Source organism: Miscanthus floridulus, chromosome 7 (assembly GCF_019320115.1).
Source record: "Miscanthus floridulus cultivar M001 chromosome 7, ASM1932011v1, whole genome shotgun sequence".
NCBI classification, from domain to species: Eukaryota; Viridiplantae; Streptophyta; class Magnoliopsida; order Poales; family Poaceae; genus Miscanthus; species Miscanthus floridulus.
Window position 1 is genome coordinate 86012546 of NC_089586.1, and position 27578 is coordinate 86040123.

General features: G+C 53.5%; 2 protein-coding genes across 2 annotated transcripts; both read right to left on the minus strand.

Moving 5' to 3' along the window:
* Positions 1–13778: 13778 nt before the first annotated feature.
* On the minus strand, positions 13779–15533 carry LOC136465794 (uncharacterized). The gene is made up of 5 exons (XM_066464390.1): positions 15267–15533; positions 14622–14733; positions 14300–14362; positions 14083–14221; positions 13779–13938 (listed from the first exon to the last, which is right to left on the minus strand). The coding sequence occupies exons 1-5, from the start codon at positions 15531–15533 to the stop codon at positions 13779–13781; spliced, it is 741 nt and encodes a 246-aa protein (XP_066320487.1).
* A 323-nt stretch (positions 15534–15856) lies between these two features.
* LOC136465795 (predicted GPI-anchored protein 58) lies at positions 15857–16198 on the minus strand. The gene has a single exon (XM_066464391.1). The coding sequence runs from the start codon at positions 16196–16198 to the stop codon at positions 15857–15859; it is 342 nt and encodes a 113-aa protein (XP_066320488.1).
* Positions 16199–27578: the final 11380 nt, after the last annotated feature.

Consider the following 27578-nt stretch of genomic DNA (forward strand, 5'->3'; position numbering starts at 1 on the left):
TAGAGAGTGTGATCACATTTAAGATCGATAGCCGTACTATTAAGAGGGGTGAAACTCATATTAAAATGCGGTTATCAAAGTGCCACTAGATGCTCTAACTCATTGCATATGCATTTAGGATCTAGTGGAGTGCTAACACCCTTGAAAACATTTGTGAAAATATACTAACAAATGTGGACAAGGTGATACACTTGGTGGTTGGCACATTTGATCAAGGGTGGTGAAGTTATGGGTCAAAAGGAGCTATTTCGTATTGACTGAACTCTACCTTGGGCAGTGACCAGACTCTGACCCTGCGTCTGGTCAGTGGCGCATAGTGAATGTCGCCCTCGGTCCCTTGAACGAACGCTGAAGATATAGAGGGACCGAACGCGCAGGAGGTGCGTCCGGTCACCTAGTGACATACGTTGACGCAAGCAACAAAGAGAGGCTGAGTTGACCGGACGCTAGCCTAGGTCCGGCCATGAGCCACCGGACGCGTCCGGTCGCGAAAAACTGTCTTTGGAACCTTATTGGAAATGACCGGACTCCAGTGATGGAGCGTCCGATCACTTTGAGCAGCGGGTCCGGTCGTAACTTAACACGTGGTGTGAAGCAGACTAGCCGTTAAGATCGAGCGCTCAGCATTTGAAGTTGATGACACGTTGAAAGCTCTAGTTTGGTTTTGGTAAATTGATGAAACCCTAAGTGCTAACCTCGTTTATCAAGTGATCATGAGATAGGTAGCACATTCTAAGTGGTGAAGCAAATGAAGATCATGACATGATGATGGTGATGCCATGGTGATGATCAAGTGCTTGGACTTGAAAAGAAGAAGGAGAAAAACAAAAGGCTCAAGGCAAAGGTATAAATAGTAGGAGCTATTTTGTTTTGGTGATCAAGACACTTAGAGAGTGTGATCACATTTAGGTTCGATAGCTGTACTATTAAGAGGGGTGAAACTCATATCGGAATGTGGTTATCAAAGTGCCACTAGATGCTCTAACTCATTGCATATACATTTAGGATCTAGTGGAGTGCTAACACCCTGGAGAATGTTTGTGAAAATATGCTAACACATATGCACAAGGTGATACACTTGGTGGTTGGCACATTTGAGCAAGGGTTAGGAACTTCACCGGTGCCCTAGATAGAAAAGATGGAGGTCACTATAAGTGACCGGACGCTGGTCTCTGAAGGACCAGCGCGTCCGGTCAGTAGCAGCAGAAAAAGCGCAGCGTCGGTCATCGATCGGACGCTGGCGCTGAAACGACCGGACACTGGCTGGCTACGTCCGGTCACACTGACATGGTCGCGCATAAAGGAGTCGCCGAGTGACTGAACACTGGGTGTGTCCGGTCAAGCATGACCGGACGCGTCCAGTCGTGAAAAGTCATCTCTGGATGCTTACTGGAAACGACCGAACGCTAGGGTTCAGCGTCCGGTCACTTTGAGCTGCTGTGTTCGGTCGTCACTTGACCATTGAGATCGGGCAATCAACATTTGAAGAGAGGGGACACGTGGCATGCATCGCATGACCAGACGCTGAGGTCTAGCGTCCTGTCGATATGACCGGAGCGTCCGGTCACCCCGTGTTGTGCCCAGTGAAGGGGTACAACGGCTCTATTTCGTGGGGGCTTCTATTTAAGCCGCATGGCTGGCTTAAGCTCACTCTCTTGGCCATTTGTATTGACATAGAATCCTTTTGAGCTTAGCCAAAGCCCTCCCACTCATCTCCATCATTGATTCATCATCTTTGTGAGATTGGGAGAGAATCCAAGTGCATTGCTTGAGTGTTTGCATCTAGAGGCACTTGGTGTTCGTGTTTCACTGTGGGATTCACTTGTTACTCTTGGCGGTTGCCGCCACCTAGACGGCTTGGAGCAGCAAGGATCGTCGAGCGGAGGTTGGTGATTGTCTTTGGCTCCGATCGTGGTGATTGTGAGGGGTTCTTGACCTTTCCCCGGTGGAGAGCCAAAAGGTACTCTAGTGGATTGCTCATGGCTTATGTGATCCTCATCTTGTATTGGTTGTGTGGCACCCTATCGAGGGTTTGGCGTGTGATGCTAATTAGCGCGTGAACCTCCAAGTGAGTGAATCGCCACAACGAGGAGTAGCTTGTCGGCAAGCAAGTGAACCTCGGTAAAAAATCATTGTGTTCATCATTTGATTTCGAGGTGATTGGTCTTCATTGGTATTCATTTTGTGATTGATTGGCTCCTTCTTTGACACGATGGTATAAACAAATTGCTCACTCTCTTTACATTACCATAATTTAGTTGTCAAGCTCTTTGGTGTAGCTAGTTGTGAGAGCTTGTTAGTTTGGTTAGTGTGGCTCTTTAGTTAGCTTTTGAGAGCACACTAACTTAGTGTAGTGTCATAGCTATTGTGTGGATAGAAACTATATAAACTAGAATTATGGTAGGTGGCTTGCATTTTTAATAGGCTAGCGCAACACTTGCTTCGCCTCATAATTGTCTAACCGGTTTGTTAAGTGTTGTTGTAGAAATTTTTTAATAGGCTATTCACCACCCTCTAGCCATTAGGACCTTCCACACATGACAATCATCAGAGGACTAGATGCTGGGGTCCTGTGTCAGGTCAATTCGACCAGTGCATCCGGTCGTCCCAACTTTTCGGGAATAGAGAGCCAACGGCTCTATTCGTGGGGGCTCTCTATTTAAGCCCCATTGTCGGCTCTAACTCACTCTCTTGGCCATTTGCATTGACATAACAACCTTGTGAGCTTAGCCAAAGCCCTCCCACTCATCTCCATTATTGATTCATTATCTTTGTGAGATTGGGAGAGAATCTAAGTGCATTGCTTGAGTGATAGCATCTAGAGGCACTTGGTGTTCGTGTTTCGCTATGGGATTCACTTGTTACTCTTGGTGGTTGCTGCCACCTAGATGGCTTGGAGCAGCGAGGATCGTCGAGCTGAAGTTGGTGATTGTCTTCGGCTCTGATTGCGGTGATTGTGAGGGTTCTTGTGCCTTCTCCGGCGGAGCGCCGAAAGGTAACTTTAGTGGATTGCTCGTGTCATTGAGTTACCTCACTTGTGGGTAGGTTCTTGTGGTGTACAATTGTTTGGACGAGGTTCGTGCAACACCTCTTAGCCACCAAACAACCAAGTGTTGGTCAACACAACAGGGACTAGTGTGCCGGCAAGCACGTGAACCTCGGGAGAAAAATTGGTTATCTCTTGCCCTTTGGTATTCATCTTGTGATTGGTTCACTCCTTTACATGGCGGTATAATCATCCTACTCACTTATTTACATTCTTGCAAACTAGATATAACAAGCTCTTTAGTGTAGCTAGAATTGAGAGCTTGCTGTGTAGTTTAAGTTCATCTAGTGGAGCTCTTTAGTGTAGCATGTGTGAGAGCTCTTAGTGAGTAGTGACTTAGCAAATTGTGTGTTTAGTGATCATAGTAACTAGAATTATTGGATAGGTGGCTTGCAACCCTTGTAGAGCTAGAGCAAGTTTGCATTTCGCTATTTGTCAAACTAATCAAATTGCTCTAGTTGGTTTATAGATTTTTCAATAGGTTATTCACCCCCCTCTAGCCATATTAGGACCTTTCAGCTGCTTCTCGTCTGAATCCGGTAGGGCAAATATATACTCTGGCTTCTGCTTCTCCTTTAGGAAACTTCTCTCCCCTTGTCTCTCTCTCTCGATCTCTCCTCTTCGCTTGCTCGCTCCCTCCCCTCCCGACGCGATCGAGCGGCGGCGTGAGGCTAGCTTGGCGGTGGCCGACTGAAAGTGCATTTGCCCCCTATGTGGGTTTTGGATGGTCATCGTGCTGATGGGAAGACTGTTTTGATGAAGCCCTACTACTATGTGCTAAACAACACCCTCCATCAGATCTTATACCACAAGATAAGTGACTCTATCAATATCCATGAGGATTCATAGGTTGTACTTGATTGCTTTGGCGACGAGTTCACCAAGTTCTCCATCAGCCGTTATATTTGGGATAAGATCTTCATCGCTAGTGAGGATGTGGTGAAGCACTACCCTTATGGTCCATTCATCATGCATATTATTGAGTATGTGTCCGGCATTCACTTCCCTTCTGATGTCCCTCACAAAGTCCTCAAGCTGTCCAATAAGACGTCACTTCAGGCAAAGTAGGAATTAGCGGACCTCACTAAGGGCAAAGGCAAAGGTGTCTCGGGCTCCTCCTCATGAGCTTCTCCACCACGTGCTTTGTGCTCTCACCGTGCTCATAGTGAGGAGCCTCAGTCCTCCTCATCCTCCGGTGGTAAGCCCCCTAGCAAGTTCTAGTTCTTCATGAAATATATGTTTGGAGTTTGTTGTGCTAGTGCTGAGCGTGAACAAGAGATGCTAGTGAGGATGCATCGTATTGAGCAGAAGCTTGACATTCCCTCTGCTCTGCCTTGGGCCTTGGAGCCACTTCGTGATCCTTTCGAGCTTTATGATGAGGCTTGCAAGGAATACTATGGAGAGTCATCCAATCAGCCCCGCCCCATGGTAAGTCACAAATGGATGTCGATGAAGAGGAGTACCGAGAGGAAGATGATGATGATGACGATGACAATGATGATGATGGTGGTGGTGACCAAGACGATGATGAGGACTACGATGAGGAGTAGTCATTTCTTTCACGCGGCCTACCCCTTTTGACACTTGTTGACAAAGGGGAAGTGTTAGGCTTTGATCTTATTGTAATAAGTTAGTTGGTCGCTTAGAGCTTGTGAGACTTCAAAACTTTTAGCTTATATGAACTATGTCGTGTGGTGGTACTATGTGATGGACAACTATATTTGTGTGATAGATGATTATAGGACAAGCAATGTTTATCTACATATCTGTTTGTCTTTACATGTGAATGGTGGATGTTATTTTGGATGGCCATGTGTTGTTTCAAGTTGTTACTTTGAGATCTTGGCCATCATATTTTCTTTTACTTATTGTATAACATGTCATATTGCATCTCCCTTTTTCATGGATATTCACTTGTTCACATACACTCGTTGTACCCCATGGATTGTAAAATTTAGGGGGAGTTTCTATCTTAATATATGCAAGTGATGTGTTGATGATCATCATTAAAATTCAAATTCAATGTATATATTAGGGGGGAGCTCTCTATAAATTTTGGGGTTCAAAAGCTTTAAATTCTTACATTTTTATAAAAGACTAAGTTGGTTATCATCAATTACCAAAAAGGGGGAGATTGAAAGTGCATTTGCCCTCTATGTGGATTTTGGTGTATTGATGACATCCAAATTAGGGAATAATGAGATCTTAATGAGATATATTGCAGCTTTAGTCCCTTGAAAGTTTCAAAGAGTTGATTTAAGATGAAATGGTATCCCTCAATTCTTTAAGTGCAAAAGGCGAACAAACCCAAAGCGCGCTTCAAGTATTTTTAATTTTGTTTTGGGTTTAGGTATTGTCGGGTACCTCAGAATGGGGTACCCCAAGCAAACATCGAAAGGGTCGCTAAAGTCCCATCTAAAAAATAAAATAAAAACTAGAAGGTAAGTCGTGGGTCCCTCATTCACCACGACCGAGCCCACTGGGTCCTCCACCTCCTCGCCTCGAGCCTCGAACAGGAGGTCTCAGCATCCTCACGCAAACTCCGCTTCGTGCGAGGCTCCCCAGGAAGGCCTCGGCAGGAAACACCGTCTTCGCCTCGCCCGAGGCTCTCCACAGAAGGCCTCGGCAGGAGGTGCATTCTCCGTATCACGCGAGGCCTCTTGCGCGAGGCCTCGGTAAGGAGCCTGATCTCCGTCTCGCGCGAGGCCTCATTCTCTGTGTCGCTCGAGGCCGGCTCATCCGCAGCCCGTCGCCCCCCACCTCGGTCAACCTCCCGACAGCACGTCACGTCTCATTAATACTTCAACCACTCCTGCAATCTTAGCCGGACAGTGGCTCAACGCCACAGAATGGCCGACGCGACCCGAGGTCGCATCCGCGCCATACCGGCTGGGACAGGGAACGACGGGGATTACCGGCCACTGTGTCCTAACACTGTGTCCACGATCCGCGCCATACCAGCTGGGACAGGGAACGATGGGGATTACCGGCCACTGTGTCCTAACGCTGTACCCACGATCAACCGCCCGCTCAAGGCCTCGGCACTGTACACCAGGGCCTCGGCGATCTTGGGGTTCGTGCCTGCCGAGACCTCCCCACTATAGTGCAAGCCTCAGCACCAACTAAGTCCCGGTCTCGTGCACAGTCCGTCCACAGTGGCTTGAACGTTCGCCGCCGCGTCCACTCCGAGGCATTCCCGGGGCTCCCACGACGCACAGGATCTGATAGGACAACCACGCCGCCCCAGTACTCCAAGGACGGACCACTCCTACGACCACGCCGCCACAGGAACAGGCCACAGGGCTCGGACGTGCCACCCCTATTGGCACGACGCCGCATAGTAATGCATGTACGGTCCGTGTCCTCCCTTCAACTATAAAAGGAGAGGACTTGGGCCACTTAGAGAAAGGGGGGCGGGGTAACACACGCGCACATATTCCAGCCGCTTGAGAGCAACGTCTCAGACGGCCCACACGACACCCTGCTAAGACCTGGGACTAGCTCCTTCTCTCCCTTAGCTTGTAACCCCCTACTACGAGCACTTCGGTGCGAGGAATACAAGTTCGATCTCTCAGACTGGACGTAGGGCACCGATTGCCCGAACCAGTATAAATCTTGTGTCTCTTTGCATCACCATCCGGAATCGGGAGCACGCAGAACAAATTCACTAGTCGGTTGAGGACCCCCCGGTCCAAAACACCGACAGTTGGCGCGCCAGGTAGGGGTCTCTGCGTGTTAGTTTCGTCATCCCAGCAGGTTCCGGATGGCAGACCCCGTACGACCATTGCGTCTCGGCACCATAGTTTGGTTCGGGAGCCTAGAGTTCATGTCTCTAGGGCATGAGTACGACATGGTACTCCTCACACCTCGAGCCCCACCGTCCGACGATGAAGTTACGCACCGGCAGCCCATGCGCAGGCGGCACCCGGGCGGCCGCTCTCGCCGTGCTCACCAGGCACGACGCGAGCAAGGCCACCCCGGCGTTACGTGAACCCGGGGCGGCGCGCCACTCCCCACCGATATCCTATGACCAGCTGTTGGCACAGAGTCCCTGGCTGGGGACCTGTCTAGCCTGAGCTTGGACAAAGGAAAATCACCGGTGACGCGCGGCGATGCCCAGTCATCAAGCCCCGCTCCACCACTCCCTGAAGAACCGACCCCGGCGGAGCAGAATCTGGCGACGGCACCATCCCCATACCCCTTTGGGTTGAGAAATGCCGCCGCCTCTTACGCCTACGCTTATGCTGCCGCTCACGAGGATCCCTCAGAACGTCGCCAGCGCTTCGCTCTTGACCTGAGCACCCACGCCGACCCCTCGGATGAGGACAAGGCATGGCTCAGAGTGGATTTCTCTGGACTCCACGACCCTGGGGCTTTGCGCCAGTTCTTGGCCGCAAGCGACTACTGCCTCGGCTACTCCAACTCCGACGACGAAGGCACTTACGACCCACTCGCGAGTGTTTTCACGTCGGGCTTGGGATGCCGAGGGCCGGCGAAGAGGATGAGGGGGCAGGTAGCCGTTCCCCGCTTTGTCTAGGGGCGGGCGCCGCCACGCCCCCACGCATTGCCCTGCCGGCCGCACGAAATGAGAACGTTGCTCTTGCATGACCTCAGCGCCTAGACCTAGAGCAGCTCCGTGAGCTCCAGGCCAAGGTCGAACAAGACCAACTCCTTCTACAGCAGCTTCGAGACTCTCTCGAACAAGAACAGCGAGGCCACGACGAAGGCGGGGGAGCCCGACGGAGGGCCCGCGATGTGCATCACCGCATCCACGACGACGAAGGGAGTGAGCAACCCCCAGTCTTCAATCGCGCTAGCCAGAACGTTACGGCTGCGGCAATGCTGGTCCACGCAATGCCCGAGCCTTCTACCACGGAGGGGCGGCGGGTCCGCGGTGAGCTTCGCGATCTCCTAGAGACCGCTGCGGTTCAGTAGGCCGAGAGTTCCGCCTCCCGACGGCACGGGGGCGCCTCGAACCTACCCACGGCGCCGCCTCGGCAGGAGAGGGAAGCCCCGGCTCGTCCCGAGCCCGACCGAGCACCAATAGCCCACAGGGTCCCCATGCTTCTGGACCGCCTCGGCAATCGACGCGAGGTGCAGGGAGACCATGAGGTGGTTAGCAGGCGACGACGCCACGACAACGAGGGGCCCGCTTGGGGCTACCACCCACACCGAGGCGGTCGCTACGACAGCGAGGAGGACCACAGTCCTTCCCCTGAACCGCTAGGCCCTCGGGTCTTCAGTAGGGCCATCCGCGCTGCTCTTTTCCCCACCCGGTTCCGGCAGCCGGCCAATCTTGTGAGGTACAGCAGCGAGACCAACCCGGAGCTCTGGCTTGCCGATTACCGCCTGGCCTGCTAGCTGGGTGGCACGGACGATGACCTACTCATCATCCGCAATCTCCCCTTGCTCCTGTCGGACTCGGCGCGAGCTTGGCTCGAGCACCTTCCTCCCTCGCAAATCCACGACTGGCGCGACTTGGTTAGGATCTTCGTCGGGAACTTCCAGGGCACATACGTGTGCCCTAGGAACTCTTGGGATCTTAAGAACTATCGCCAGAAGCCGGACAAGTCTCTCCGAGACTTCATCTGGCGCTTCTCCAAACAATGCACCGAGTTGCCCAACGTCGGTGATTCGGAGATCGTCCAAGCTTTCCTCTCCGGCACCACTTATCGGGACTTGGTTCGAGAGTTAGGTCGGAATGTGCCGCGCTCTGCTGCCGCACTTCTCGACATCGCCACCAGCTTCGCCTCGGGTGAAGAGGCTATCGGAGCCATCTTCCCCGACACCGACACCAAGGGTAAGCGGAGGGACGAGGCCCCCGAGGCCTCAGCCTCCCACCTCCCTAAGAGAAAGAAAAAGGGGCGCCTGGGGAAGCAGGAGGTCCTGGAGGCTGATCTGGTCGCAGCCGCAGAACGCAAGAACCCCCGAGGCTTCAAAGGCCCCAGGCCCTTCGACGACATGCTCAAGAAACCCTGCCCTTACCACCAGGGCCCGGTCAAGCATGCTCTCGAGGATTGCACCATGCTGCGGCGTTACTATGCCAAGCTCGGGCTCCCCGACGATGACGCCAAGCAGAAGGGCGCCGGCGGCCGGGACAAAGACAAGGACGATGGGTTCCCCGAGGTACGCAACGCCTTCATGATCTTCGGTGGGCCCTCAGCCTGCCTTACGGCACGGCAGCGCAAGAGGGAACGCCGAGAAGTCTTCTCGGTCAAGGTGGCCACCCCCCAGTACCTCGACTGGTCTCGAGAGGCAATCACCTTCGATCGAGATGACCACCCTGACCATATTCCGAATCCCGGGAAGTACCCACTGGTCGTCGACCTGATCATTGGCAACACCCGACTCTCCAAAGTGTTGATGGACAGAGGCAGTGGCCTCAACATCCTCTACGCCAATACCCTGGAGCTCTTGGAGATCGATCGGTCGAGGCTCTGAGGCGACGTCGCACCCTTCCATGGCATCGTGCCAGGGAAGCGCACGCGACCCCTCGGGCGCATCGACCTTCCTGTCTGCTTCGGTACCCCCTCCAACTACCGCAAGGAAGTCCTCACCTTCGAGGTAGTCGAGTTTGGGGGAGCCTACCACGCCATTCTGGGGCAGCCGTGCTACGCCAAGTTCATGGCAGTGCCCAACTATACCTACCTCAAGCTTAAGATGCCAGGCCCTAGCAGTGTCATCACGATTGAGTCCACGTATGAACATGCATACGACTGCGACGTTGAATGCATCGAGTACGCCGAGGCTCTTGCAGAGGCCGAGACCCTCATCACCCACCTCGACCAACTCAGTAGCAAGGTGCCTAACTCCAAGCGATGCGCAGGGGCGTTCGAGCCCGCTGAAACCATCAAACTCATCCCGGTCGACCCCGCCTGCCCCGACGACCGAGCGCTGAGGGTCAGCGCCACCCTCGACATCAAATAGGAAGCTGTGCTCGTCGACTTTCTCCGTGCGAACGCCGACATATTCGCATGGAGTCCCTCGGACATGCCGGGCATACCAAGGGAGGTCACCGAGCACGCCCTAGACATCTGGGCTGGATCTAGACCGGTGAGGCAATGCCTGCACCGCTTCGACGAGGAAAAGCGTAGGGCTATCGGTGAGGAGATACAGAAACTCTTGGCGGCCGGGTTCATCAAAGAAGTGTCCCACCCAGAGTGGTTGGCTAACCCCATGTTAGTCAAGAAGAAAAATGGGAAATGGAGGATGTGCGTAGACTACACCGGTTTGAACAAAGCCTGTCCAAAGGTCCCTTTCCCATTACCTCGAATCGATCAAATCGTTGATTCCACCGTAGGGTGCGAGACCTTGTCTTTCCTCGATGCATATTCTGGTTACCATCAGATCAAGATCCGACCAGCTCGCGACGTCTTTCATCACACCCTTTGGCATGTACTGCTACGTGACGATGCCCTTCGGCCTCAGAAACGCAGGTGCCACATACCAACGATGCATGACCCAGGTCTTTGGCGACAACATTGGGCAGACCGTCGAGGCCTACGTAGACGACATCGTGGTCAAGACCAGAAAAGCCGAGGATCTCGTTGATGACTTAAGAATAACCTTCAAATGCCTTAGAGAGAAGGGCATCAAGCTCAATCCTGAGAAGTGTGTGTTCGGGGTCCCCCGAGGCATGCTCTTGGGATTCATAGTCTTGGAACGCGGTATTGAAGCCAACCCAGAGAAGGTCTCGGCCATAACCAGCATGGGACCAATCAGAGACCTCAAGGGAGTGCAGAGGGTCATGGGATGCCTTGCGGCCCTGAGCCGCTTCATCTCACGCCTCGGCGAAAAAGGGTTGCCTCTGTACCGACTCTTGAGAAAGTCCGAGCGTTTTTCTTGGACCCCCGAGGCCGAGGAAGCCCTCGACAGACTCAAGAGGCTGCTCACCAATCCTCCCGTCCTGATACCCCCGGCCATGGACGAGGCCCTCTTACTCTACGTTGCCGCAACGACCCAAGTGGTCAGCGCCACCGTAGTGGTAGAGAGGCAGGAAGAAGGGCATACTCTGCCCACCCAACGACCTATTTATTTCATCAGCGAGGTGCTCTCCGAGACCAAAGCACGCTACCCCCACATCCAAAAGCTGGTCTACGCCATGGTCCTGGCCCGGCGCAAACTACGCCACTACTTCGAGTCGCACCCAGTGACTGTGGTATCATCCTTCCCCCTGGGCAAGATAGTTCATAACCGGGAGGCCTCGGGCAGGATAGCCAAGTGGGCTGTCGAGCTTATGGGGGAAACCTTGACCTTTGCGCCTCGAAAAGTGATCAAGTCTCAGGTCTTGGCCGATTTCGTGGCTGAATGGACAGATACCCAACTGCCACCCGCTCAAATTTAGACGGAGTGCTGGACCCTGTACTTCGACGGATCCCTGATGAAGATCGGGGCAGGCGCGGGCCTGCTTTTCATTTCGCCCCTCGGAGTACACATGCGCTACATGGTGCGGCTCCACTTCACCGCCTCTAACAATGTGGCCGAATACAAGGCCCTCATCAGCGGCTTACAAGTCGCCATCGAACTTGGGGCACGGCGCCTCGACGTCCGAGGCGACTCGCGGCTCATCATAGATCAAGTGATGAAGGAGTCAAACTACCTCGACCCCAAAATGGAGGCTTACTGCAAGCTAGTATGACGCCTAGAAGACAGGTTCGACGGTCTCGAACTAAATCACGTCGCGCGAAAGTACAACGAGGCCGCTGACGAGCTGGCAAAGATGGCCTCGGCACGGGCCCCGGTCCCTCCGAACATCTTCGCCAGAGACCTCCACAAACCATCCATTGGCTACACCTCGGCAACAGAGGAGGGTCCACCTGTGGAACCCACGGCAAAGCTCGACGCTCCCTCTGCTGCCGAGACCCCCTCGACCGAGCCCGAGGTCATGGAAGTCAACGCCGAGCCTCCGCAGACTGATCAAAACGCGGATTGGCGAGTCCCATTCCTCGATTGGCTTGATCGAGGGGAGCTTCCTGACGACAGAACCAAGGCACGACGGCTTGCGCGCCGAGCCAAGACCTATGCCCTCTACAATGATGAATTATACAGGCGAAGTCCCTTAGGTGTCCTCCAACGGTGTATCAGTACCGAGGCGGGCCAAGCCCTACTTTGGGATTTACACGCAGGCGCTTGCGGGCACCATGCGGTGCCTCGGACGCTCGTAGGGAACGCTTTCCGCCAAGGATTCTACTAGCCAACGGCGGTCGCCGACGCTACGAAGCTAGTATGCTCCTGCGAGGGATGCCAGTACTATGCCTGGCAGACACATCTCCCAGCCCTGGCCCTGCAAACCATCCCCATCACATGGCCGTTCGCCGTGTGGGGGCTCGACATGGTCGGGCCTCTACAAAAGGCCCCCAGGGGCTACACCCATCTACTGGTATCAATCGACAAGTTCTCCAAATGGATCGAGGCTCGTCCAATCAATCGAATCAAATCCGAGCAGGCGGTGCTGTTCTTCACTGACATTATCCACAGGTTTGGGGTCCCCAACACTATCATCACCGACAACGGGACGCAGTTCACCGGCAAAAAGTTCCTGACGTTTTGCGACGACCACCACATTCGAGTGGCCTGGTCGGCCGTAGGACACCCAAGGACCAACGACCAAGTGGAGCGTGCCAACGGCATGATCCTACAAGGCCTCAAGCCAAGGATTCACAATCGGTTGAAAAAGTTTGGCAAGAAATGGCTCGCCGAACTCCCGTCGGTCATCTGGAGCCCGAGGAACACTCCAAGCCGAGCCACAGGATTCACGCCTTTCTTCCTAGTCTATGGGGCCGAGGCCATCCTCCCCACTGACCTGGAATATGGTTCCCCGAGGCTACAAGCCTATAACGAACAAAGTAACCGCACCACCCGAGAGGACGCCCTTGATCAGCTGGAGGAAGCCCGAGACGTCGCGCTACTACACTCGGCCAAATACCAGCAGAGCCTGCGGCGCTATCAGGCTGGACATGTCCGAGGCCGAGACTTGAAGGTAGGCGACCTAGTGTTGAGGCTAGCACAGAGCAACAAGGGTCGCCACAAGCTGACCCCGCCATGGGAAGGACCGTACATCATCGCCCAAGTACTAAAGCCCGGGACCTACAAGCTGGCCAACGAGAAGGGCGAAATCTTCACCAACGCTTGGAACATAGAACAGCTACGTCACTTTTATCCCTAAATTTCCAAGCATTGTATATGTCATTTCCTGAAATACAATTAAAAAGCGTTCTTTAGTTGGTCTTATTTTTCGAGAAACCCCCCGAGCCCATCGTAGGTCTCGGCAATACAATCAACACGACAAGGGAGACTCGGCTCTACCTTGGCAGAACCAAGCCTCCCTCGAGGGTTAGATGGGGGACTCCCCCTAGGTCCCACGCACCATTCTTTAGTTGTTTTTCGCAAAAATTCCTACGCCAAGACTCTAGCAGGCTCTAACGAATCATTTGTAAAGACTCCTCGGACCAAGGTCTGTTTCCTAAGCAAGAGGCCAGTAGAGTCGCGAGACGGCCTACTCCCCCGGGCTACGGCACTCCCTCACTACCTCTCGCTCAAGGGACGGCTTAGGCCCCAAAGGGGTATTTTGCAAACGAAATCTGACCAGAAGCAACAGAGGACAAAGGCTCGGAAGCATGAGAAAAACAACTAAGAAACACAAATACTTCATAAACAAGGTCCTCGACGGCCACAAACATTATGATACAAAAATAACCCCTGTTCTATCTTTACATAGCCCCCGGGGCCCAGATTAAGGCTCGGGGCCTTCAGCACCGGCAGATGGTAGGGGAGGAACCACCTCCTCTTCGAAGAGCGTCGCCAGCACTGCGCCAGGGCCCTCCGCCACCTCCATCAGCTTCGCGACCGCCGCGTTGGCCTCCTCGTCATCATCAGGCAGAACATAGCCATCACTGATGGCCGGGAGGTCGACGCCAAGGTAGTGAGAGGAGATGACGGCCATCGCCCGCTTGACACCCGTGTGCATCGCCCCTCGGAGTCGCTCGCGCACCTGGCTGCTCAGCGCAATCAAGCGACTCCCAAGGGAGCTGCCTGACTGAACCCCCTCGACCTCCAAGGCCTCACAGGTGAAAAGGGTGGCACGTTTCAGTGCCTCGTGCTCCTCGATCTCGGTGTCGAGCACTGTCTGCACCGCGTTGGAAGCCTCGGCGGCCCGAGCGAACTCCGCCTCTGACTCTGCACCGTGGAAAATGGAACGAGGTTGAGCCAGAGAAAAAACAACCCAAGTTAGGGACGGAAGCCCACGGAACTCACCCTTGGCCTTCTGCTCCCAGCGTCGGGTCTCGGCCGCCGCCCTGGAAGCTTCACTCCCCAGCTCTGCGTCATACAAAGAAGTTAAGGAGCGAACATAAGGAGAAGGAAACGAAACAAGGGGACTGGAACTCACCCTCGACCGTCCCCCTCAAAACCACAGCCTCGATTTGCGAGGCCTCAACCGAAGCAAGGGCCTCGTTCAAAGCGCCTTTGGTCAGCCGGTGCGCACTCTCCTCTACCCCTAGCTGCCCAGCGAGGGCCTTGCCTGAGGCCGTCGCTTCTTCAGCCCGGGATCTGAAGGCATCCCGATCGCTGATGGCACGGGTAAGCTCCTCCTCTAGCTCCTTGATCTGCGCCGCCAAGGGGGTGAGCTGCGTCTGGGCTGTGGCCGCCTCGACCTTCACGTCGGCATAGCGAAGGCGGAGGTCCTCCACCTCCACGCTTCATGTCGACAGAAGCTCGTTAGCATCGGTAAGAAGGCCCCTCTACCGCTGAAGCTGGTCCCAAATTCCCCTCTCCCGCCGGAGGAAGACCGACTTCCCGAGGGACCGGGTCTCGAGCTCCTGAGGAGGCAGAGCAGAGGTCGTCGATTGCGACAAAACCGAGAAAAGAACAACGTCACGCGAGAAAGGAAAACACGAACCTGGGCGACTCCAGGCAGTTCGTCGGCCACCACGGACAGCGTCGTCTGTAGCGACCGCTCCGCCAGCTCGCGGTACTGCTCGAAGGTACTCCAGCGCCCGCCCTCGGCCGTGTCCTCGAGGGCGAACAGAGGCTCCCCCTCAGGGTCGTCCTGGCTCCGCCACAGTACCCGCAGGTGATCCCACCCGCGGGGCTCGGGTCGCACCCGCACGAGGGCCGAGCTTCCCTTGTCCAAGAGCGGCGCCGGCTGCTCCATGGCATCGGTCTCCTCGGCGTCGACCACCTCCCGCACCCGAGAAGTATCGTCGGAGGAGATCGGATAGACCTCCGTCTCCCAGGCGCTCTCCCGCAACAACGGCGGGCCCTGAGCCAAGGGCACGGTCGAGGCCTCCGCTGCCTGCATCTCCGCCTCCTGCACAGACGGCCTCGCCACCATCACGACAGCCGTGGTGACCTCGGGGGCTCCGGCCTCTGCAATCACGGCCTCGGCGGTCTCGGGGGCTCCGGCCTCCGCCATTGTGGCCTCGGTAGACGCAGAAACGCCGACCGCGGACACTGCGGTCTCGGCGGTCGTGGGCGCCAGGGCCTCCATCGCCTCAGCCTCGGAGGCCCCGGGAGCCTCGGCAACAAAGGGCACAATGGCCCCATCCGACCGTGTAGGGGCCACCTCGGCAACCCCTCCTTGGGCGGCCGGTTCCTTTGGGTCGACCCTCGCCGACGCCGCGCCACGTTGGATGGCGGCTTGTGCCTCCGCCACCCAGTGGGTGGAGGAGCCGGGGCTCGCCTTAAGCGCCTTGAGGGGCGCCAAGGGGAGGTCATCCGCAGGCCGCTTCCGACTAAAGAAAATTAACCTACAGGGTCAGCGCGAGACCAAAAAAGTGAACGGAAGACACTACGACCCTGCCAAAAATACACTTACTTAGAATGGGGCGGCCCCCGCTTCACCACAGCAAACCTCATCCGCAACGGCGGAGGCGGCGGCAGTGGCGTCGCATCCATATCCATTGGCGCCGGTCGATCCTCAGCGGACCCCGGTGCCCCTTCGGTCCTCTGCGGGGGCGGTGGCGTTGCCTCCACCGCCACCTGCTCCGCCACGGCCACCGAGCCTACCGGGCTGATGGCGCGTTTGCCTAACGCCCGCGCCTCGGGCGTATCGGCCTCGGCCCCGGAGCGGGCAACCGCCGGCCCTGGGTCCGCTTCTCCTCCCCTTCCCGGGGGTGCCGGGCTGCTTGCCGACGCCCCGGGCGCCACCTCCATGACATCAAAAAGGTGGTCTAGGGGACCTCGCCCTCCCTCGCCCTTGTCGTTCCCGTCCGAAGCCTCCGTCGACAACGACGTCGACGGGGATTCCTCCAACGGGAGACCATCCTTCCATTGCTGACGGCGGCGCTTATCCAATGCCTCGCGCGTAAGGATGTGCTTCGTGCGCTTCGCCGCCTTAGCGTCCTTTTGCTTCTTCTGCGCGTCGACGTAAGCGCGGTTGGTCGCCCGCCGCCCCACGTCCTCGGGAACGGGCGGCGGAGAGGAACGCATGTCCCTCATCCCCTGAAGGAACGACAAATGCGCATAAGGAAACAAGGGATAAGGGAAGATTGAGGAGGCTCAGAGGCTACAATGGCACTCGACTTACCAGCGAAAGGAACCCCCGCGATGGTCGCATCGCGAAGGGGGTCAGGTTGCCGCCCCTCAACTTCGCATCTACCGTCTCCCCCACTCGACGGAGAATTTCCTCGTCGGAGAGGGTGGAGGAAGACATCCGGGTGCCTTCCACGGGCCCACCCGGCCTCATCTCGAACAGCCACCGCCGTCGAGCCATCAGCGGCAGCACCCTCCGGCGGTGGAAGGCGGCCACGACCACAGCGACGGTGAGGCCATGGCCCCGCAGCCTCGCCAGCCCCTCCAGGAGTGGCTCCAGCTTGGGCTGGTCGACCTTCGGGACACCCCACTTCCATTTCTCTGGGCAACTCTCCACAATCCGCCCAGTATAGGGAGGGAGTCCTCCATCGTCGTTGCGGAGGTAAAACCAACTCGTGTACCACCGGCGGTTGGAGGACGCGAGTTGGGCTAGGATGTAGAGGTGCAGGCAGTCCTGACGCACTTGGAGGGTGCAGCCTCCGGCCCTCGATGCCTTCCTCTTACCCGACGTGCCCGTCGGCTTGGTAGTGTGCCCCGCCTGGAATAGGTGGAGCCACAACTCCCAATGGGGAGCGATCCCCAAATACCCCTCGCAGACGGCAACGAAGATAGCCGCCTGAGCGATGGAGTTGGGATTAAAATTGTGGAGCTCCACGCCGTAGTAGTGCGGGAGCGCCTGCATGAACCGGTCCGCCGGGACACCGAGGCCACGCTCGTGGAAGGAAACGAAGCTCACAACGTAGCCGTCGCGGGGCCTCGGCTCCAGCTCGCCGTACGGAGCAATCCACTCTGGCCTACTAGGGTCTGTCACCGGGCGGAGGAGTCCACCGTCGACAAGCGACTGGAGCATCTCCTCGGTGACGTCCGACGGATCCCAAGGGTCTGCCTCGACAACGACGATGTTGCCGGCCATGGGTGCGACGGAGGAATCGGGTGTGGTGGTGAGTTTTTTTCTCTCTCCCTCCTATGCTCTCGCTTTTTTCTCGCTTTCTCCCTAGGCTCGCTCTCCTCTCCTCTTCTTCCCGGCACTCGCTGCTCTGGCGACGACTCGACGGAGGTGGTGCTAATACGAGCAAGGTAAGACGAGGAGGGACGAGATTCCTCGGGTATTTATGTAGGGAGGAGGCGAAACGAACGGGCGATGAAATCAGGGAGGTTTTCCCCCGTCCGGCGTGGTTAACCATGAGCCGATTTCGATGGCCCACGTGCCCACGTCTCCCGCATTAAATGCGAGGACAGTTACGTCCCGTCCATCATGTCATGCTCGGCCACTACGGCAGCAGGCGTTGTTTCGCCTCCCCATGAAACCGCCTCAAAAGGCGCGCCACCTATTGCCGAGCCAATAGGGAAGATATTCCCCGCGGCATGTTCCTTTCATAGGAAGGAACCGGGCTCTGAGCCTATTACGATCCAAGGGTTCGAAGACTGGACCCCAAAGGGTTTCGACAGCCGCCCTAGGATAACAGAGTCAGGGGCGACTGCGGGCGAGCCTATACGGGGCCGAGGCCCAAGCGAGCGAAACGCTTGGAATGCCCAAAGTCGTGTCCGAGACCGGCAGGAAAGTATCCGAATGGGATCCCACCGTAGGGAGGCACCGAGCCACCGAGGCCCAACGAACGACCTCGGCACCCACTAGAGAAATCCTCTGGTACTCTTGGAGTGTGTCTCTAGACCGCTAGCCGTCCCCTAATGAACGGGGTTCGGGCCTCCACTCGGACTACCCGATAACAGCTCACCGGAAGTGCCACCGCTCATGCCCATCGAGGGTAGCGAGGCACATTCCACCCCTCCTTCCGAGCGAAAAGGAAGCGCGAGGGTCGCATAAAAAGTCAGGGGAACCCCCGACGGCCTTCTCGCCCTATGCAGAGGCTAGGGGGCTCCTCCTGCAAATATGCCGAGACCCCACGACCCAGGCTCGCGTCCAAAGGGGCCTCGGCAAACAAACCCTCACGCGCGAGGGGCGTATAAAAAGTCAGGAGAACTCCCGACGGCCCTCTCACGCAGAGGCTAGGGGCTCTTCCTGCAACCTTGCCGAGACCAGAATGGGCTCGACAAACTAACCCTCTGTCCGAATGAAAAGGACATGTGAAGATCAGATGAAAGGGCCAGAACACCCAAGACGAAGACAAAATAGTCCAAAACCGCGCTAGAGGTTTCGCTACAAACACGATAAAGGGCACCAAGCCCGTTACGGTCTAGGGGTTCGAAGGCTGGGCCTCCAAAAGGTTTCGACAGCCGCCCCAGGGCAACAAAGTCAGGGACGACATCGGGGCGAGCCTACGAATGGCCCAGGCCCGAGTGAACGGTCGCTCGGGGTGTCCTAAGTCGTGTCCGAGACCGGCGGGGAAGTATCCGAATGGGATCCCACCGTAGGGAGGCACCGAGCCACCGAGGCCCGCGAATGGCCTCGGCACCCACTAGAGAAACCCCCTGGTACTCTTGGAGTGCATCTCTGGACCACTAGCCGTCCCCCAGCGAACGGGGCTCGGGCCTCCACTCGGACTACCCGCTAACAGCTCACCGGAAGTGTCCATGCTCGTGCCCATCGAGGGTAGCGTAGCACATTCCACCCCTCCTTCCGAGCGAAAGGAAGCGGGAGGATCATACCCAAAGTCAGGGGACCCCTGACAAACCTCTCGCCCCGTGCGGAGGCTAGAGGGCTTTTTCCTGCAGCCTCGCCGAGACCCCCGCAACCCGAACTTGCGCTTGGGGGCTCGGCAAATGCAACAAGAACCACTCGTTTAGACGCAAAAATGAAGAAAGCCCCTGGAGGAGTAACTCCACTCCTCCAGGGGCTCGGGGGCTACACCCGGCGGGTGCGCTCGCGCGCACCCACCGGAACCTCAAAAAACAAACCCCAATTCCTACAAGGCAGGTATAAAACAAGCCTCAGCAAGCCCTCAGGGGGAGTGCACGCACTCCCCCCGAGGCTCGGGGGCTACTGTCGGGTACCTCAGAACGGGGTACCCCAAGCAAACATCGAAAGGGTCGCTAAAGTCCCATCTAAAAAATAAAATAAAAACTAGAAGGTAAGTCGTGGGTCCCTCATCCGCCACGACCGAGCCCACTGGGTCCTCCACCTCCTCGCCTCGAGCCTCGAACAGGAGGTCTCAGCATCCTCACGCAAACTCCGCTTTGTGCGAGGCTCCCCAGGAAGGCCTCGGCAGGAAACACCGTCTTCGCCTCGCCCGAGGCTCTCCACAGAAGGCCTCGGCAGGAGGTGCATTCTCCGTATCGCACGAGGCCTCTCGCGCGAGGCCTCGGTAAGGAGCCTGATCTCCGTCTCGCGCGAGGCCTCATTCTCCGTGTCGCTCGAGGCCAGCTCGTCCGCAGGCTGTCGCCCCCTGCCTCGGTCAACCTCCCGACAGCACGTCACGTCTCATTAATACTTCAACCACTCCCGCAATCTCAGCCGGACGGTGGCTCAACGCCACAGAATGGCCGACGTGACCCGAGGTCGCATCCGCGCCATACCGGCTGGGACAGGGAACGATGGGGATTACCGGCCACTGTGTCCTAACACTGTGTCCATGATCCGCGCCATACCAGCTGGGACAGGGAACAACGGGGATTACCAGCCACTGTGTCCTAACGCTGTACCCACGATCAACCGCCCGCTCAAGGCCTCGGCATTGTACACCAGGGCCTCGGCGATCTTGGGGTTCGTGCCTGCCGAGACCTCCCCACTGCAGTGCAAGCCTCGGCACCAACTAAGTCCCGGTCTCGCGCACAGTCCGTCCACAGTGGCTTGCACGTTCACCGCCGCGTCCACTATGAGGCATTCCCAGGGCTCCCACGACGCACAGGATCTGATGGGACAACCACGCCGCCCCAGTACTCCAAGGATGGACCACTCCTACGACCATGCCGCCACAGGAACAGGCCACAGGGCTTGGACGTGCCACCCCTATTGGCACGACGCCGCATAGTAATGCATGTACGGTCCATGTCCTCCCTTCAACTATAAAAGGAGAGGACTTGGGCCACTTAGAGAAAGGGGGGCGGGGTAACACACGCGCACATATTCCAGCTGCTTGAGAGCAACGTCTCAGACGGCCCACATGACACCCTGCTGAGACCTGGGACTAGCTCCTTCTCTCCCTTAGCTTGTAACCCCCTACTACAAGCACTTCGGTGCGAGGAATACAAGTTTGATCTCTCAGACTGGACGTAGGGCACCGATTGCCCGAACCAGTATAAATCTTGTGTCTCTTTGCATCACCATCCGGAATCGGGAGCACGTAGAACAAATTCACTAGTCGGTTGAGGACCCCCCGGTTCGAAACACCGACAGGTATGTCATACTATAAAGAGGGATGCAAGTTTAGGTGGTCTGAGGAAGATAGAGTGCTCAAGCATAAAAATAAAATCAAAAGAGAGACGCAAAATCACCTCATGAACACTTAGATATAGTTCTTGGACTTTTAGTAGTTAGGCCATCGGAAATTCCGGCATTTGGTGTCGGAAGTTCCAACACTTTAGGACTTAGCCGTTAGCACGCCTGCGCTCGCTCGCCCGTCGGAAGTCCCGACGTGAGTCAGGAGTTCTGGGTGCCAAAAATTCCGGCTCCCACCAGAAGTCCCGACGCTTTGGGACTTAGCCTCCTGGCTTGGCTCTGGGTCGGGAGTTCCGACGTGAGTCGGAAGTCCCGACTGCTGAAAGTTCCAGCATTCCACCGGAAGTTCCGACTCCAGCTGTGTTGACCACCTTTGACTGTGCCTTGAACAGTGTTTTACGAAGGGCCGGAAGTTCCGACGATCTGTGTCGAAACTTCCGACCCAAATCTGAATGGTTGGATTTCACTATGATTATAAATAGCTCTCTCCTCTCTTCTAACTGTGAACCAATTATTCATTGCTCACCAACCTTCATCCAAAACAGCTCCTAAGCATTCAAGGCACCCCTCTCCTCTCCCCTTTGCTCCAATCTTTGATTCCCCTAGGGTTTTGAGTGAAAGGAGAGTGGATTGAGTGAGAGAATCACTTTGGCAAGCTTGAGCACTTGATTTTTTCGTCAAGTCGGTTGGATTTGCGTCTATTACTCTTGGGTTCTTGGAACCCTAGCCGGCTAGGCGTCGCCCAAGAGCTTCGATCTTGTGGAAGAGCCTTGGGAAGTTTGTATTACCCTTGATTTCTTAGTGAAAAAACTCAAGTAACCTTTGTGGTTGCTTTGAGAGAGGCAAGGAGGTGGAAGAGACTCTGACCTTGGTGGTGACCTCAACAACGAGGACGTAGGAGCTCCTTTGTGGGGTTGCCGAACCTCAGGATAAATTCTTGTCCCGCGTGCTTGTTGTTGTTGTGATTTATTCTATCATATTTGTTCTTGTTGGTTTGTCTTTCTCTCCAACTCTCCTCTTAGGGTTTGGACTCGATCTATGGAGTGGTGACCTTCTGGCGTCAAAGGAGCAACCCCAACACTTCACTTTACCACTACGGAGTGGGGTTGTAAGATATCTTTCACTCAAAATTTATTTTAGCACTTGTAGTGAATTTCACGTAGGTGTTGGAACTCCCGGCTGTTTGCGTCGGAACTTCCGGCTGCCGGAAGTTCTGGCCCAAACAGTCGGAACTTCCGACTGACATTGATATTTGACTTTGAGTTTACGCAGAAATTTTTAGATACGCCTATTCACCCCCTTGTAGGCATTGTTTAGATCCTTTCAATTGGAGCGAGGTCTTCTTTTAGCGCTTCACCACGTAAGAAGAAACAATGTCGGAGACCGACAAGATGCAAGCCGACACCACTGAGATGGCCAAGAAGATAGTTGAAGAGTTGATGGTTGCTCAAGTCAAGTTCTTTCAAGATAAAATAAAAAAGATGCAAGATGAGATGAGCAAGATGAAGAAAGAATTGAGCAAGAAGGTTGATGATGCAACAAGTGGCAAGAATGATGCAACAAGTGACAAGAATGAAGCAAACAAAGATGCTGCTAGTGATATTGGAGCCGGTGAGCATGCTCATGGAAAGGGAATATATTCAAACATGAACTTCGACTATGGACAACTCATCAAAGGTTCACCTCTACATACCCCTTCAGTCAACATTGACAAGCCACCTCACTTTGATGGAACGAGATACACCGATTGGTCCTACCGATGAAGATAGAGAGATAGCTCCGGAAGAAGTGCACAATCTCCATCAAAATGCACAAGCCGTAGCTTTGCTTGTATCAAGCTTAAGTCCGAATGAGTTTAGAAAGGTAAATGGAATGGAAAGTACAAAGTAAATTTGGGATACTTTGAAAGTGTCATTTGAAGGAGATAAGAGTGTGAGAAAAGTTAACATTAAATTGCTTCATGGTAAATTGGAAAGATCTGTGTTTTTGCAAAATGAAACTACACAATCCCTGTTCCCCCTGGAAATCATATGCTATATGGTCCTCCATATCTTAGTTCTGGTTCCACCATCTTCCTATCGCAAGAATTTGTTTTCACCATGCGAAAGCCATTATGAGGTTCATTTGTTGCCTCATCCTAAATAAGCTTTCATGTCTTACAATGTTGGAGCACAGATCTTACTATTTGTGTTCGCACAGAGACGCTTCTTAGAAAGCCTCTCCCCATGCTTTGCTTCTTTGCCATAACATCTGTGCAGGTGAGTCCCTGTTCCCCCTGTGGTGTTGTTCGCATAATCGCGTGCAACCGGCATTATTTTTGCAGTGAGGTTATTCTTGTGGTGACCTGCAGGTACCTATTTCCCTGTGGTCTGAGGGTTCTTTCAGTTTTAAGCAAGATATTTAACTAAAAAAGTAATTGCAAGCAACTGACTGCCTACAGGCCAAGCTTTTCTAAAATCATTGCTCTTCGGGTAGTACTTGGTGATGCATCCGATTTTCTTCTTCCATATAATTTTCCTTGCATACGTTACCTAATCTAAAATATTTGGTTCATTGTAGGCTATAAAGCTTCCACTCACCTGACTTGCTCCAAAGGTGCCGCTCAAAAACGAATATTTGTATGTTTTCATGCTTGTATACAGGTACACCATTTCTTGAGATGCTAATGGCTTGCCCCAGGGAAACTGCATTGCTTTACTCATGTGAATCCTATATTTTAGATCACTCTATGCCTTCCAAACCGTGTTAGAAATTATTCAGTGCTGTCAAAATTTATGACATGCCTCTCTTTTTTCTGAGTTGATCTATCCAACGTGTCTGCAGGAGATGCACATTTCAGCACAGCACTGAACCTCCTCTTTCCACGAATGACACATTAAAGGTTGTGGGGTTAGTAAAATTTTCATTCTCATTGATCTTGGTTCTTTTAAAATTCCAATTTAGATTGCACTCCCTATTGTTGAATTCCTTTCATTACGTGTTTGCTGAGGGAGACACTAAAATTGCTCCTTGTGTAATACATGCCTGTTCCTTTTGGGGCTATTCTCGTAATCATATTATTATTCTGGTTGTACTGTCCTTATGCGGAACATACAGCGGGGGATTCTCTGCAAAGGTCTGAGGCCATTGGTCTTTGCTACGTACATTTGCACAGGTATCAGAAAAAGAAAGACATGCTCTTTCAGTAGCAGGTGAACCGTTGCTTTTTAGCTTCCAGCATGGTCAGTAGTAGTACTCCAGTAGTAAACCTGCAACGGCTGCTCGCTCACTCGCTTTCAAGTTTCAAAAGAAGACAACTTTCAGTGCACCTGCTCCCTATGTCAGAGGTTTATCCTAATTTGCGTATACTGATCCTATTCATTTGTGCAGCTCTGTGCAATTGGAATTTGTTTGCTGGATAAAGGTGAGTGAGATACTAATTTTCCTGATACTAATTTGGTATCGTTTTGGATTTATGGTAAATTTTGGGTCCATTTTCAGCCAGTCCTCTCATTATCTGCTATTGTGTAAGCTTTTTTCACATGCTTCTTCGCCATTTGCTTTATTCTTGCCAATGAGGTCAGGCTCATACCTTGTTGCCTTTTATGTTTCCCTATGCAAGTTGTGCTCAACTGTAGCAGAACCGCCTAATCTAATGCCTCACAGGAGTGTTTGTCTTCCATTAGACACTAAGCATTCAAGGGAGAACACTAAATTACTTGGTTCCGTCGGGCACACCCCAGGGGAGAACCCGAAAATCCACATTTTTGCCATCAGGATCACAAATGAGAGAACAAAGCTTACATCATTCTTAACCATTTCATACATCCCTTTTAGTACAACATCAGAGTATAATAGTTATGGTATAACAGCGGAATGTAATCATATTATCAGAGTTATAAATAAATTAATGTACAGCGGAATTTAAACATGTGATCAGAATTATAGCGGAAATAAACATCTATTAATGATATGATGAAGTATTGATATATAAACTACTACAACAGATTATGAAACTTTCATTTATAAAAACATTTGGTGAGAGTTATAAATAAAAACTACGATCGCGACGTAAAGGAATCCTCGCTGAGCCCACTAGGAGGAATCCACACACAAAGGTCAGCTCTAGCATCAACCTGTCACCTGCAACAGGGGGAATAAAACCCTGAGTACTCAATTGTACTCAGCAAGACTTACCCGACAGGAGAAAAGAAAAGACTCCAAGGATATGCAAGGCTATCTGGCTTGTGGGTTGCATTTGCAGGAAGCATTACTAAGCGTGCGTCCTTATATTCGATTTTTAATAAAAGCCGCATTGGTTCATTAACTAACCATTCTATGTAAGCACCTGTGCTACTTTCAAGCAGGTGGTAAGCAATCAGATTTCCTTTTCCATCTTTCATCTTTCATCTTCAGTTCTTACTACGATGCTAAACCGCAGACAAGCCGTACCGGATAGCCCGGCGATTCGCGAATCAATGCCCCCAGCTGGGTACCCCGAAAACACACGCCCCGCTTGTACCCCAGGCACAAGCAGGACCAACCCATCACTCTCCTATCCCGGGTGTCCAGGTCCCCGTCCAAACTGGGACTCCAAGCCCCCGCCCCTGAGTCCCAGACTCAGTGCGGTGCAAGGACCTCCTCCACCAAAACAAACCCTAACAGTCGGTCCGGAAAGAGCCGGATCCGCGACAAGAGAGCAACAAGTCTTCCAAGCGCCCATACACAAGTATGTGCTCGGGATAATAAGTCTGTGACCTGCCTAGAGTCATATGCAATGATCGGTCCTTAACCGACCAGACAGGGAAAAATAGTGTAACCAAGCTATGCCCCGTGTCCACGGCGACATAACTCCTTACACTCACCAATACCCAAACCATATCCCTGCCCGGTCACCATTTTTCTTTCCACCATTTTGATATTTTCCAAGTGATAATCATATAGTAACATATTTCCTGTATCTCGCGAGTGACAGACAATCACTCGACTTCTACCGGAGTCCTGTAGCATAGCAATCTACACGATCCTGTCATACTAGTAAGACTCATAGGAATAAAGATATATATGCAAGTGGGTTTCATTCAACTCCTTAAACTTAATGCACAAATATAATTTAAACTGCAGAAAAGTAGAGGTTATGCACCGGGGCTTGCCTGGGTAAACATCATTATAACTAAGTTAGCATTTCCATCCGCGGGGTGTGGTCACCATCACACCTTCTTTTGGTTACTCCAGTTAATCCACCATCGCACCTAAATGGTATACATCGTTGCAATATGCTTATCTAAGCGAAGCATACATAAACAAGATATTTAAAAGACAAAAGAGATAAGTTGGAGCTTAGCCAGGGCAACAGGTCGGCAGTGCGGGCGTCGCTATGCCGCGGGCGGGCGGAGGCAACCAGAGCGTGGTCACGCCGGTGTGCTGCGGCAGTAGCATGAGCGCGCTGGGATACCGGGCACGGACGCCGGGGTGCCGGCCGCACTTGGAGACGAGAAACAAGGGTCTACTGCAGCTTGGACTGCTCAGCCGCCCTGGTGCTGCAAAGAGCGCACTCTCTACTCGGCTGCTGGTACTCCCTTTAAAAGATGTGTTGGCTGCTAGTGCTAGTGTCATGTACGAACCCTGCATGCCTGCCTCCTCTCTCAATTGCTCGGTCCAAAAAAAAAATGGACGCCCTGCACACGGTCCATCTCTCTCATGATCGGCAGCCACATGCGACTGGAAACATAGAAAAACGCTAGCATCGCATTAACTCTCTGCTGGCCGTCTCGTCAAAAATTTCCACCAAGACAACAGGCTGAGTCACCTGGCGTGTCAGCCGGTTCTTGACTTCGTGCTACAGTAATTTTCACGGCTACAGTGCTTTTCCACGGTGCTACAGTGCCCCCGACGTGCAAGACATGCAAGACGCAGTGAACCGTGTTTTGATTTTTGGTGATGGACTTGAGTGGTCTTTGGTCTTTCGACGTGTCAACTGGGTTAGTTGATCAGAGTAGTCTGGAATTGTCCATGCTCGACGAACACTACACTTAAATACTGCCACTTGACCAGCATGTCATTTTCATCAGTGCACTGATCATCATTCGCACAGACAACAAGCAAATAATTGAAGCTATTCAAAACTCCTTTTGCATCCGTTCATGACTTTGGAAGTCTTGTGCTGAGTCGTATTATTAGCTCCATTGTTGCACTTCACTTAGACATACCGAGCCATAGGCCACATCCTATAGTTGATTCATGATGGACTTGAACTTCAGTGTGTCTTTGTCGTGACAACGGGGCTGATCAGCAATAAAGAGTGTATGTGCTAATTAAATTAAGAAGGGAGAATGAGAAGATCATTCGCAGACTAGCTACCTCAGCTGACTAATGCAGCTCGGGAGAAATCGATAGACGCAACTTTCACGGTCAAAAACAGAGAAACTTGATTTGAGAGAAGCAAGTGAGCAGCGGAGCGAAATAGCTCGGCGTATCCTTTTAAAGACAGGAGACGCAGGAATAGAGAAGCAAAGACGCGACAGCGACAGCGACGCGTCGTAAGATTAGTGGCTAAACTAGCTTGCTTAAAGGTAATAAAGCGCCGCGGAAATGACATGATGATGCGGATGAACAGTGTTTTCTGCGAGCTACAGTGTCGACGTATGGAAAATCTTCACTGCTCCAATTCTGACGTGAGGAAAATCT